Here is a 13,013-nt window from a genome sequence, read left to right as displayed (position 1 = left end):
TTTTGTTGGTGCAAAGAAAATATCTCTGAAATTTGAATGTTTACTACAAAGTCATTTGCTTTTTACAAAATGTTCTTGCCAGTCCTGAAATGTGAAAATAATAATAATAATACCCTGGGATTTTTAATGACCACAGAGAGTCAGGATCTCAGTTTTACATCTCATTTGAAGGATGGCATCTTTTTTACAGTATAGTGTCACCATCACTATACTGGGACATTAGGACCCACACACAGGCTGTGCGGTGAGCCCCCCCTGCTGGCCCCACTAACACCTCTTCCAGCAGCAACCTTAGCTTTCTTAGGAGGTCTCCCATCCAGGTACTGACCACACTCACACCTGCTTTGCTTCAGTGGGTTGTCATTTGTGAGTTACAGGGTGATATGGTTGGGTTTGTATGGTATTGCCAGGTGCTAGTGGACTTTTGCAATAGATTGAGAGAATAACAGAGAAATAGAGAAATACTGAGACCAGCTTAGTGTTTATGCTCCCATTGTGTAGTGCGTCTTCAAATACTTCATAAAAATTATTAGATATGCTGATATTTTCTAAACAGTGTTAATAAAGTTGAATTTATTCTTTACTGGATATATTGTTTTGTTAATTACTTTAGATTACTTGTTTTAGGAAATAACCTTTCCTTAAAACTAAGAATTCTTTAAAATAAAGCCATACTTATGTGCTGTAAAAAGTCTTTTTATAGGATTTTTTCCCTTGTTTTTTTACTGATTATGTAGTTTTCCTTCATTAATAATTAATGTACCGTGTGCCTGTCACATACATACATTAGGTAAATCTTATTTTAATCATAAAAAATATGTGTATTAGCCCATTAGTGCTGTACAGTAATATTTTTCTTTTTTTTTATTACTTATGTGGACAGAATTATTAGTAATTCTGTATAAATAATAATTAGTAAACAGATAATTTTATTTTAGTTTTAGATTAAAGATTAGTTAAAAATATATTATACAAAGTGGCTTTAAGAACATATCATCTTTAAAACAAAATGTAAAAATAAAAAAGAGCCAGTAGTGATTTGAATAACTTTCAAAGAAAGATTACCTTGTAATCATTTCACTATAAAATGAAATTATATTAATAATAAAACACTGAACGAAAACGTACAAAATTACCTAGAAATACTTAAACTTATGTTTGTTCAATAATATAGTGTTCATTGTCTTTAATTTGAACCTTGTTTATAGAAAATGTTGTTAGCATGTGAAATCCTTCCCAAAATAACCACAGCGAGTGACCATGAATTTGAGGCAGAATGTGTTTATGAGGAAAGTGGAATACTGTTCTGTACCTTATGTTTTCAAAGTAGAAAATTATAAGCTACATAAATATATTTATATTCATTAATATTGTTAATGATGTTCAGAATTATATTTTTATTTTTAGCTAAATGTATTTCTCTTTAGTTACATGATTCCTTATTAATATTCCATATTAAATGGCTTTAAAAAGTAGGACAGCAGATTAAATGTAGCTAATGTTTTCACTAACATCACCTACTACTGCACCACAAGTGCCACCTACAATATCAGTCTGATTGGCCAGTAAAGATTCTTGGGACAGTACGATAAGGCAACCTGAATCGCACTGTGGTACAACACAGCCAGCTTACTGTAGCTGCAATGAGTTTTGACACGCATTTTGAATGGCTGCGTCTTTTTGTATTACAATGTGACATAACCCCTACAGTGGTAAAAAATCTATAAAGTATGATCTATTGCATAGTGCAACCGAATATGACAAAATTAATTGTTTTGTACATTATGAGGTTGTTTCTGAGTTTATTGCATATTCAATAATTTAACTCAGTAATTTAACTAATGGGATTTTCCATTTCATCAGCATCAGCAGCATAACTCATTAGCTTCACAGCTTCACAGCTTTAGCAAATTTAGCAAAGCAAAATTTCTCTACAAATTTCTGGAAACTAGATAAAAGAGGTTCACATTTAAGTAATCCCCCAAATTATTGCTTGTTATTAGAGATAAATTATTTATGTTTGGGAATTTGGGAATCACATTTTTAGTTTTCCATATTTTCCATATTTTAGTTGTGTTGACAGTATAATGGAAGATACCATATTTAGAAGTAACATGCCAGAAACAACATTAGAACAGTTACAATTTATGGTATTGCCCAAGAATCTGAAGAATTGGACATAAAAAGTACAGCAATTTTAAGGACAAAATCTGAAGTAGGTTTGGCTACTGTAATACAATTTTCCAAGTTTCAGTTCAGTTGGTGCAGTAGTTCATAATAACAAGATTTTGAAAGCATTATTGAATATGTGCATCCGGCTGCCAACTTGGTTGATGTGGGATCAATCTTTGTCACATATCCATTGTCATGTCTCTGTCACAACACGTTCCACGTTTGAAGGTGAGGGGCTACTGTATGTGGTGTTCAAAAAGTGTGAGTTGGAAAGTCTGAAAGAGAAAAGAAGACAATAATAATCCATATAATCATTTAAGGCTTAAACATTTGTAAACCAAAACTTTTCATGCTCCTTTCCAAAGAAAATGTATGTTTCTTTTTGTAGTTTGTTTGAAAGACAAGTTCTGCATTTAGTGTTTCTGCCTCACAGCTCCTGGGTCCTGAGTGTAAATTTAAATTTGGCCTCTTGTGGAATGTTCATGCTCCTCTGTGTGGGGTTTTTTCTGCCTGCTTCTACTCCTCCCATATTGGACCAGCTTACTGTCAAAAGTGTAGTCCTGCCTTGCACCCTAGGATTCCAGAATAAGCCCCACTTTTCTTACCAGGAAGAAGTAGCTTTATGATAATGGTTGGATGTTTGATAGACCCACTAACCTTAAGGCATAAGCAGATTGGTATTGTTGGCTTGGATTCATAAAGAAGAAATGTTGCCCTAAGAAGCTGAATTTAATCAGCTGAAAAAGGAGAACGACAGTTGTCAGTTTAATAAAAATAAATCCTGAAACAGTTTGTTTCTTTAGGGTAGAAAAGAACATGGATTTCTTTCATTGAGTTTTCTAGCAAGTTTCACACATGGAACACAAACAGAGCCTTGTATTGTTTCACTCATTTATATTCTTCCTGCATATTTTATGCTACATTTACTCTTCCTTGGTGAACATTACCTGATATTTTGCATATGGAATCTTAATATCTTTAGCTTTCTTCTTCTGTGGAGCCCTAATTGCTAGTATTTTCATAGATGTATATTTTTAAATAAAATCTTTAGGAGTATTAATCCCCTGTGTGGAAAAATATTCTTCTATTTTTCTTGGCAACTGTATACAGGTATGTGCTTTTTAATTCAATGTTTGATTAATTCCTAATTCCTTTAAAATCAATTCCTTAATTTTAAAACTTAATTAAAAGGGGTGTCAGAATTAAAGTACTAGTCCAGTTTTGTCTCCCACAGTCCAATGGCAAGGTCAACACACTGAGAAATTATTGCACTAATGCTAGAGGAAATGTTTTTTTCTCTGTAAAGTGATTTTTAATAAAAGTAATACCCAGTGTAAACAAATGTGGTGAAAATTAATTTGAATTAAACCACTAAATAGTGAGATGAATTTATTTGGTCAATTTCAAGCCACTAAGACTGGTTTTATGATTTTTGTTACAGCCAAGTTTATAATCACTGGGTAACTGATTTACACTATCTCTTTGAGGAAGTTTAAAAAAATGTTTTCTGCTCTTATGAGGTTGAATGGGTTTGTTATTGGTTTTAACCCTGTGCCAGTTTTAAAGCTTCAGAACTCCCCTCATTTAGGTATAAGTTACAATGTAACAAATTGGAAAAAAAAAGTTTTATATTGCGGTTCCCATCTGAATCTCTTTGGTATGAATTAGTCACATGCAGCACTACACGCTGATTAGGAATAAGGGAGGTATGATTGGTCCTCCTTAGCCAGTAGTGTGGCTGGAGATTAACCACCCATAAGATAGCTCTTTGCACCATTTATACCCTGAAGTAGAATATAACTGCTCAGGAAATCTCTAGGCTGGAGCTGAGGCTGGCCTGACATCATAAATTTAATCTGTAACCCACTTTGCCCACTGTACCTGGTTTTCCATTTTTTTCATTTGTTCCTTGGAGAATAAGCTCACCAGTGGGAGCTGAATGTATTTGTGGGGAAAACAAACCATGATTTTACTTTTGCATGTCTAGAAAACTAATCAGTTCCACAACAACTGAGAAATGTCTTCACAATATTATAATATTGTATATGGTAAAGTGGAGAGGTGAACAATTAATCTTCGGTGCTCACTTTAACATTGGGTGTTAAACTGTTCTCACCAAAATTAATAATTTAGGAGAGTGGTTTTGAATGAAAGTAGCACCCGGTACAAATGAGAAGTGGAGAAATGAACTCTGTTACGTCCGTGTGTGTGTCTGTATATTTTGGTTTTTTCCACTTCCTGTATTCAGCTACCCCCCCTTCCCATTGGTCCATCGCTACACCATCTTTGCCTTTGTAACATCATCTTCAGTCAGCTTCTCGACCAATCAGAACTCAACTTCTTCAGTATTTAACTTGGAGGTTTTCAGAACGAAGGGGCCTTTTCGCTTGACTTCGGTTCTGCTTGGCTCAGCTTTGGCTTCATTTCACTTTCGTTTTGCTTCGGCTTCAGCTTCGGTTCTCGTTGTGTTTGTAAGTTTCGCTTCGTGTGTGTGTTTTCATATAGCTTCAGCTTTGTTGGTTTGTGTTCGTCTACTTGTACTTTGTTTGTTTGTATTTTGCTTTATTTCACCATTACCTTGCCCAAACGTGTTATATCAACCTACTGTATTTTGTACCCTATTCCTTTTGTCTACTCTCATTTTCCCTTATTTGTATTCGTAGTTCACTTGTGTATTTGTGTGAAGTTTTGTGTAAAGGGTTAGTTAAGGTTGTCAGGTACATTGTGCAAACATAGTTGGTCTTTGTATTAGAAAAACTAGTTAGTACGGGAAAGTGCCTTTTGTCTTGTATGGTTTTGGGTATTTAGTGAAGTTTAGCCAGGGCGTTAGAAGACGCCGAAGACCGAGTGTTTTGGGTTTTGTTTTGGTAGTTAGGTCAGTTTCCCCTCACATTATTAGCCAGCTCTATTTTGTTTGTTATTTTTGTTCCATTGGCATCGCTCAAGTTCCTTTTCCCTGTGTGTTATTGTGTCCTGTGTACGTACAAGTCACTTATTCACTTTTAAAATAAATCCCTTTTGCACCAAACTTGTTGTCATGCTTCCTAAGTCCCTCACCAGAAACCCACCTGCATCCAAATCCATCATAAATGCTACACCCCTTTACCCCTAGACACTTGGGGTCATAACAAACTCAAGTAGAATGGTTGATGATCGATTTTGGCCAATTAAGTGCCACTGGCAGATGCTTGAAGATGCAATGGAACATACAGCAGGTGTGTGCGGGAGAAAAAAATGTTGATATTTGGAACCCTGAAACAATACTGCAGAAACTGTTGCTGTCTGTTCAAAGTGCACATCTTTTAAAGACAGCAAAATGAATGGTCTAACTAACATGAGCCTGCTCTTCGCTGTTGGAAATAGAGAAAAAAAATACTATATGGCAGACAACATTATGGAACAAGTAATAGGTTTATTCCATGCTGAAAAGAGAAGAAAGAAAACACAATGTTTTGGCCGTGGAGCCTTCTTCAGGCCCCTTTGTTTTGAAAACCTCCAAGTTAACTACTGAATATAATCTAGTGTATGAAACTGGAGCTGTGGTAGCTCAGACAACAAGGCGTCTAGGTCCTGACTATAAGGTCCCAGGTTCAATCCCATGTAGGGGCAAGCGATGTAGCTTGCTCTAGTTCCTTCCACACGGCTTCCAGGTCCATTCAGCCTGCTTTCCAAATGAGTACCAGGGGTTAATCCTTCTGGGGGTGATAGGCCGGATGGAGCGTGATGCTGACCACATCACCTCTACCTCTAGTGTTGGATGGTTCAGAAAAATGGTGGCCCTTGCCCCCTGTTCCCCATGGGCCTTTTTGGCCTGAAAAGGGACCTACCTACTCTATGAAAACAGCACAAAGGTATTACTTATTTGCCTTAAAAAGTAGCCACTGAATGTTCTTCATTACTGTTACATCATTACATAGCATTCACCAAAAATAAAATGAACTACAAATTAAAGTTGTCTGTAAAGTGATTGTAACTGACCCTATAGTACCCTCAACAAGGGCTGTCCCAAGGGCCTGCATGGACAAAAGACCAATGGGGTCAATTGCAACAAACTTGTGGATCTAGTACGACGCTACAGTAAGTTACTTACTAGCCAATATCAGGATCATCCCCAGTTGTGTGCTCAGTTACAAATAAAGATCCTGCAGAATAAAGTTGGAGATCAACTATGACACTATTAGAATTAAGAATGGTTGTTCTACCAAGCAAACTAAGAAGGGAGAAGAATATTTGAATTATTAGGACACATAAAATAATCTGTAGTTCAAAATTAATGTATAATTAGTACTTTGTCTTGTGTATATACTGTATATAGAATAATTGTGATAATTTAATATTAGTTTTAACTTTTTTTATTTTTAAGTTTATTGTAAAATACTCCAGATGAGTAGTTCAGGTGGGTAGCTGCGTCAGCATGCGTAGGCTGCAAAGGAACAAGTAATAGGTTTATTCCATGCTGAAAAAAAGAAGAAAGAAAACACAACGTTTTGGAGCCTTCTTCAGGTGTCTAGGTGTCATACTCCAGATGAGGGCATGTAACTATCAATGGGATGCTCTTTCAATTTCCATGAGCCACAATAGAGTACATTTGCTGTGGGTTTGAATTTGATTACAGTATGTGGCATATCATAGTGACTTTAACTTTCACCAATAAAGTATACTGATTCATACGGAGAAATTTTAGACACTTAAGTAAGCACATTGGTAATTAAATTTTTATCATCATCAACATTTATGGGTATACAAAACTGTAAAGATAAGTCTTATGCACCTTTTTGTGCTACATTTATTGCACTTAATCTGATTGCAACAGGGAATAAGCACGTTCTTTTCATTTTCCTTCTCACCTTCTTTCCATCTTCTGCTACTTTCTGATATATGCACTTTAACTCTGTAAACTATTATTATGTATATAGGTTCCATAGATGTACTATACATAGAGTATTTGCACAGACATACGACTACACAATGTTTTAAGTTTCAATACTTTCCTTTTGTTTTATGTCAATTGCTTCTTGTTTAATTTGTGGCTGATTCTAGACTTTTCAATTCTTAATGTTTATCTTCCCTATTTGTAGTCTGAAAAAATTATTCCCTGAAGATTGGCCTTGATATAAAGATTAATCTTTAAAAATACAAATGGCAAGACACTAATGAGATTTTCACAATCATCAAAATCACTTCACAACAAAAAGTAAAGGAAATCCATGCCTGAAAATTGTGCTACCCTTTGTTGCTAGCAGTAGAGGTACAATTATGCACAAAACAATGTCCCAATCTCACATTGCACAAAAGATCATTGAATTTTAGGTAACACTTCATTTGAAATTTGCTGCACAGTCTTCATAATCCTTTCATAACTGCTACACAACACATTATAATCGCATGCATAATGCTTTACAGGGACATGTGCAAATGTGGAATACCAGCAAATTCAAATGTGCAAATTATTTTACCATTGCATCATAGTAAATGCTATACATTATATACTGTATAAATCAAAATCAGCTTCTTAATGACTAAAATGTATAATGTTGTCTGTTTCTAATGTACAGTACTGTAATATAACAGTGTTTTGTTAGTAGTAGCATGGTTTCATGCTTAATATAAGGTGACTTATCTGAATCAGTGCACGTAGAGTATCTGCTGATATGCAAACAATTCAAAGGATGACTCCAGAGAACCGAGACATCTGTTGAAACTCCTGCCTGCTTTGGCTCTTGGAGTTCATATAACAGAGAAAACAAATTCCCCTGCATGTTTCACTAAAGCTCCAGGAACATGATGTACTGCATGCTGACTAGGTAAAACCCACACTGACTTTTATTTCAACACTCCTCTGAAAGGAGCCAGTGGCAATATGATTTTGCTGAAATTACCTTTAGGCAATAGGTAAAATGCTTCTTTAATATCTTTCCAAGCCTCAGAATCTGCCTGCAATAATGGCCATTATTTTTCACACTTTCCTTGTTAAGTCAGAGGCGACCTACAATACTTATATGTTCACTGTCTGTGGTATTTACAGGGGATCGGACACCCTGAAAAGAATATCTCCATCTTTTCTTCTTTCAACATGTGCAATTTCTCTGTAAACTAGCAAAGTACTTGCCCAATTACAAGTACTGTAAATTTGTTTGCAAATACCTTGCTTATACTGTATTAACAAGTTTAGAATTGGATACTCTGCTGCATTGGAAAAATGTAACTTAAAAAGTGTGTCTGCTGTACTTGATTTAATTGGTTCCTGATTGAACAGATGAAAGGACTCTGGTCTGATTTGCATGTTACAGTTAATTAGTTAGCCTGCATTTTGCCTAATATGCAGTCAACAAAAATAAATAGCATAATCATACCGTGTAATGGTTTTATGTAAAAAAATGTCAGTTTTTAAGTGCACATTAAAATACTTCTTTTTTCCTTTAAGACCCATAGAAACAGGGTAAGATAATTACAACAGCAGACAGGCTGTGAATGTGTGTCAAACTGTTGGCAGGTGAAACCCACTAATGAGAGAACTTGCAGACTGCTCAGTTCTCTGGGTATTAATGTAAATGAGAGGTAGTGTTAAGGAATCCTAAAATTCAAATCCGTTGTTTATTTTAATGATTAAAATCTAATCATTTTCAGTTAATGACACCACACTATTCGTCATACAGTATGCCTTATTTGTTAAAACTGTAAACTTATTTTTCAATTTGTTATTTTCTTTTTATTATGCTTTTCAGCCTTCCTTATTGCTTGAAAGTTGAAACTGGAAAGTTTTAAAACATCGATTATTTTTCCAGCATCCTGGAATGTTTGTTTAGTGGTGCTCTACAACCTATTTTGAAAACCACTGCTACTGTATATGTTTAAAGGAACAGTGCATATCCATAATGTAATGCAATGAAGTAGAAAAATACAAAAAAGAAATCTAGTAGTGGTAAAAAAAAATCTTATTTTTAATTCTTAACAAATACTTTTCTATTATCTTTATGCAAAAAATAAATGTGTCCAAATTAGATTATATTATATAAATAATGTATTTGTTCAAAGAGTAGGTGGTGTGTAAGCAGTTATTCATAAAGTTACCAACTGACCACATACTCATAAATAATTTATGTTTCTAATGACTCATGTGAGGCATATGAGAAAAAGGGGTGATTATATGTCTGTGGATTAATACAGTGTGACTGAGCTGAAGTGTAAATACTGGGACAGGTCTGAGACCTGCTCGTTTGCAGTATGTGTAAACTTTTATCCATATAATGCAAAACTATATTCTCACAAAACTAATTTAAAGGGAATACCAGTAAATTCATAAATACGAGGATAGAATGTTTGTGTTTGTTTCTATTTTTTGCAAAGCAAAAAATACTCTTGATTACATTCACAAATACTTTTTATGTGCAGTACAAGGTAGGTATTAAACTTAGGAGCTAATAAATGTTTGTTTGATTGTTTTGTTAATGTCATGTCCTGTTGTTTCAGTTGCACCTGCACTTAAAATGAATAATTTTAAGTCTCTAATCACAATTCAAGCAGATGAATTTATCAGCTTGGACAGTTTAGGAAAAGAAGTAGCTCTTGAGGAATAACAAAAGCCCAACCTTGTCTGCTCTTGCTCAACAGTGAGATGTGAATTGTATAGTACAAAGAAGTACAAAGAGATCTATTTATATATCTTAAAAGGAAAGTACTTGGTCTGTTGTTGAAAACAGGATACATGTTTCTCAGTGTACAGCTTCGTGGACGTCAGCCATACACCTGCAGAAGCTGGGACACCACCAAGAGTCTCTTGAGACCATGATTTCAGTCATATAAAGGCTGACAATATAAATACTTTTTTTTCAGTTAGAGACAGTTACCGTACCCTCCTTTTAAGATACAGTACTTTACAGTATACACCAGCTATGTAAACACATCAAATTGTATACATATTATCACTACTGTACGTACATTTTCATTGTATGTTTTATTTATATATGTTATATGATACAGCTGTATCCAGTAATCTAATTTAAACTGAGAAAAGATTTCATAAAAAGAACATAGATATGTAAGTTTTAAGTATGTAAGTACATATTCCATTTTCTATTGTACATGTCAATCCCATATACCAAGCTTTAGCTGGACAAGGACACTATACTTAAAGAATTGCAATAATTAAAATTAAACTATATTATTTAAATATTATAATGGTAGTTTAGGAATTTACTGTATATACTGATTTTTCTTGAAATATGGTACATTTTTTAAAAACCTCTGCATTGATGGACACCATATTTGAGGGCATGTCAAACTTTTATATGATGAGACATTTATGCTGAGTTCAAGTCTAAGTGTGCCGACACTAGCATCCAAGTCATGCTGGATTAAGTTGGTTCAGTTTGCAATTAAACTGTTTTGCAATCTTGCAAATAAAATGCATAAAACCAGTCACATAAAGCCAAGTCCAAGATATTTTCTTTCAGAGCATTTATTTAATGCACAGCTGAAAAAAGTTCATATTTCAATTAATATTCAAATGGGTCTAAAAAGGGTTAGATTTGATGTATTAAATATTCTGTGTGCTAAATGGCAGGTTCAAACAACACCATCAACTTAAATGTGTTTTAAATCAAAATGTTGTTGCTTATGACTAAAAAAACAAATAAAACCTTAAGATATCGCTGTGTGAAAACGTCCTTTCTTCTGTCGCCCAGGTGCAGCAGCTCTTTTTTCATTCCTGCCCACAGTGTGTTGACTAATCAGTATAACCCTGAAACTGTTTTTCACTTTTCAGTATTAATCACTTCAGTTACTGTCACGCTGAGCCATTCCCAGAAAAAAAAAACTCCATTCAAATAAACAAATAGTGAAGTGTCTCCGAGATAATAATGGGAAGCATTTAGACAGTAAAAAGGAAATGACTTGTGTATTAAATTAATATTTTTCTCAGATGATTGCCATGGATATTCCAACAACATATCAAAGGCTGAGGGAAGACAAAGTTTTGTATTAAATAGTATTAACACAGAAGAAGCAGAAATGTTATGTGCAATAGAAACACTTAAGATAAAAAATACCTACAGCCTGAAGATATTCTATGTGCTGTATTAAAGTAAACTAGATAAGATAAGATCACTTTATTAAACATCTACAATTTCTTGTACTAGGAATTTGTCTTTTCGCATACCCCAGCTTGCTCTCCATGAGACACACAGACACACAGTTATTCATAGACCGTATACAACAACTCCTCCCACAGTCACTTTAATGGGTAATATACGTGAAATGATTTATATAAACACAAATTCTTCTTAAGTAGCTTCTTCAAGCTCAGTTTCACATTTTATATCTATAGTTTATGATTTTGCTACCTGCTTGTAATACTGTGTAGTTCTCTAGTAAGTGTCATCATCTAGTCTTGAATTTTGTCTAAATATTTATTTCCTTTTTAGCTTCCATGGTGTTTGCTAATAGCCTATTGTGGTGTTAATGGCAAATTTCACTAGTTTACTAGCTGTATCAGTTACCCAGAAATGGTTTATACTTGTACATAGTCTGCAGCTATATGCTCTGCTTTTGCTGAGAGTGAGCTTTGTACATTCTAGGCTTACATTGATTAAAGAATTTCCTACACTGCAAAAAAGAGTTCATTCACTTTTTTGTGTGAAAGTCCTGTTGAGCTGCAAAGTTGTTTGAGCAACTGACACTCTTCCTCACTGTGTTTTCTGTTATCACTCCATGGGTCTCTATCAAACTCTGCTGTGTCCTCAGTCCTAGACAGTGGGTTGAGTGAGCTGGAGGATATAAGCTGCTGCCTGTGCTGTAATGACAGTCAGTCTACTTTAACTGAGCAGCAGAACTGAGAACAGCAGGCTTTTTTTTTATAGAAAGGCTTGTGGGAATCTGTAACAAGCTACCCAGCCATGTTGTCAAAACCGATACCCTGGCTTCCTTTAAAAAACAGCTGGGTGAAACCCTTGGATCATTTAGCTAATAGCAACCTTTCTTATGTCATTGCATGCAGCTCTTTGACTTTAAGACTAACTGCAATCCTGTCTACCTGAATGACATTTTCTTGTTTGAGATGGGGGAGTGGAGTATTCTTTCACAGCTGATAGAAATGATGTTTTAGTAGTAAGTGCAATGATAGGTTATGTACAGTATAGAAGAAACTGAACAATATTATTTTGAAGACCTCCTGTTAGAAGCAGTATAATAATCAAGCAGTTGCTACTTCTTTTTACAACTCACAGCTTACACAGAGGTCTTACCTGTCATATCATCAGGTATCTTTGAATTGAGGATGAAAAGGAATTGTTAGAGAACATGCATTTTGTTCAATGCAGTATATTTTTAAACTGCATTACCCACTGCATTAACTTTAGCACTTTTAAAACTTGCATATTGTTTTGTAATATTGTTAATGAGCACATACAATATTTTAAAAAATAATTTCATTTTCAAATAATGTGTCAATGGTGTTAATATTATGTTTTCTATTTTTGCAGTTTGTGTTTTATATACACAAGGAGTTGGCAATAAAGAATGGAGAGAAGTAAGTATAACTGTATTTACATTCCTGTGCAAATTTTTTTAGGCACCGAAACATTGTCATCTATAAGGGAGGGTCTTACAAAGACATCTCTCTCATTATACATTGTTATAGGAGTACAGGAAAGATTAAATAAATTATGTAACTAAATAAATTAAATAACAAAAAATCTTGTTAAGCACTGAAACGTGAGTGTAATGTGCATGTTACAATCATACTAGCATTAGATATGAACAAAACAGTTCCTTGAAATTATATAGCTCCAACAAATTATTTTAAAATAATGATTACAGATATAGTTGGCTCCTACAGATGCAGC

The 13,013-nt window shown here is 34.4% G+C and overlaps 1 protein-coding gene across 1 annotated transcript in view; it reads left to right on the top strand.

Annotated features, from left to right (window-relative positions):
- The window catches only part of LOC148829636 (copine-8), a 170,289-nt gene that overhangs the window by 36,735 nt on the left and 120,541 nt on the right, over nucleotides 1–13,013 (top strand). Inside the window, exon 3 of the mRNA XM_088923442.1 lies at nucleotides 12,651–12,697. Within this exon, the coding sequence (XP_088779568.1) occupies nucleotides 12,651–12,697 (47 nt within the window). The remainder of the gene's footprint in view (nucleotides 1–12,650; nucleotides 12,698–13,013) is intronic.

Source organism: Atractosteus spatula, chromosome 8, assembly GCF_055471065.1.
Source record: "Atractosteus spatula isolate fAtrSpa1 chromosome 8, fAtrSpa1.hap1, whole genome shotgun sequence".
Taxonomy (NCBI): domain Eukaryota; kingdom Metazoa; phylum Chordata; class Actinopteri; order Semionotiformes; family Lepisosteidae; genus Atractosteus; species Atractosteus spatula.
This window is presented reverse-complemented; position numbering and strand designations above follow the sequence as displayed.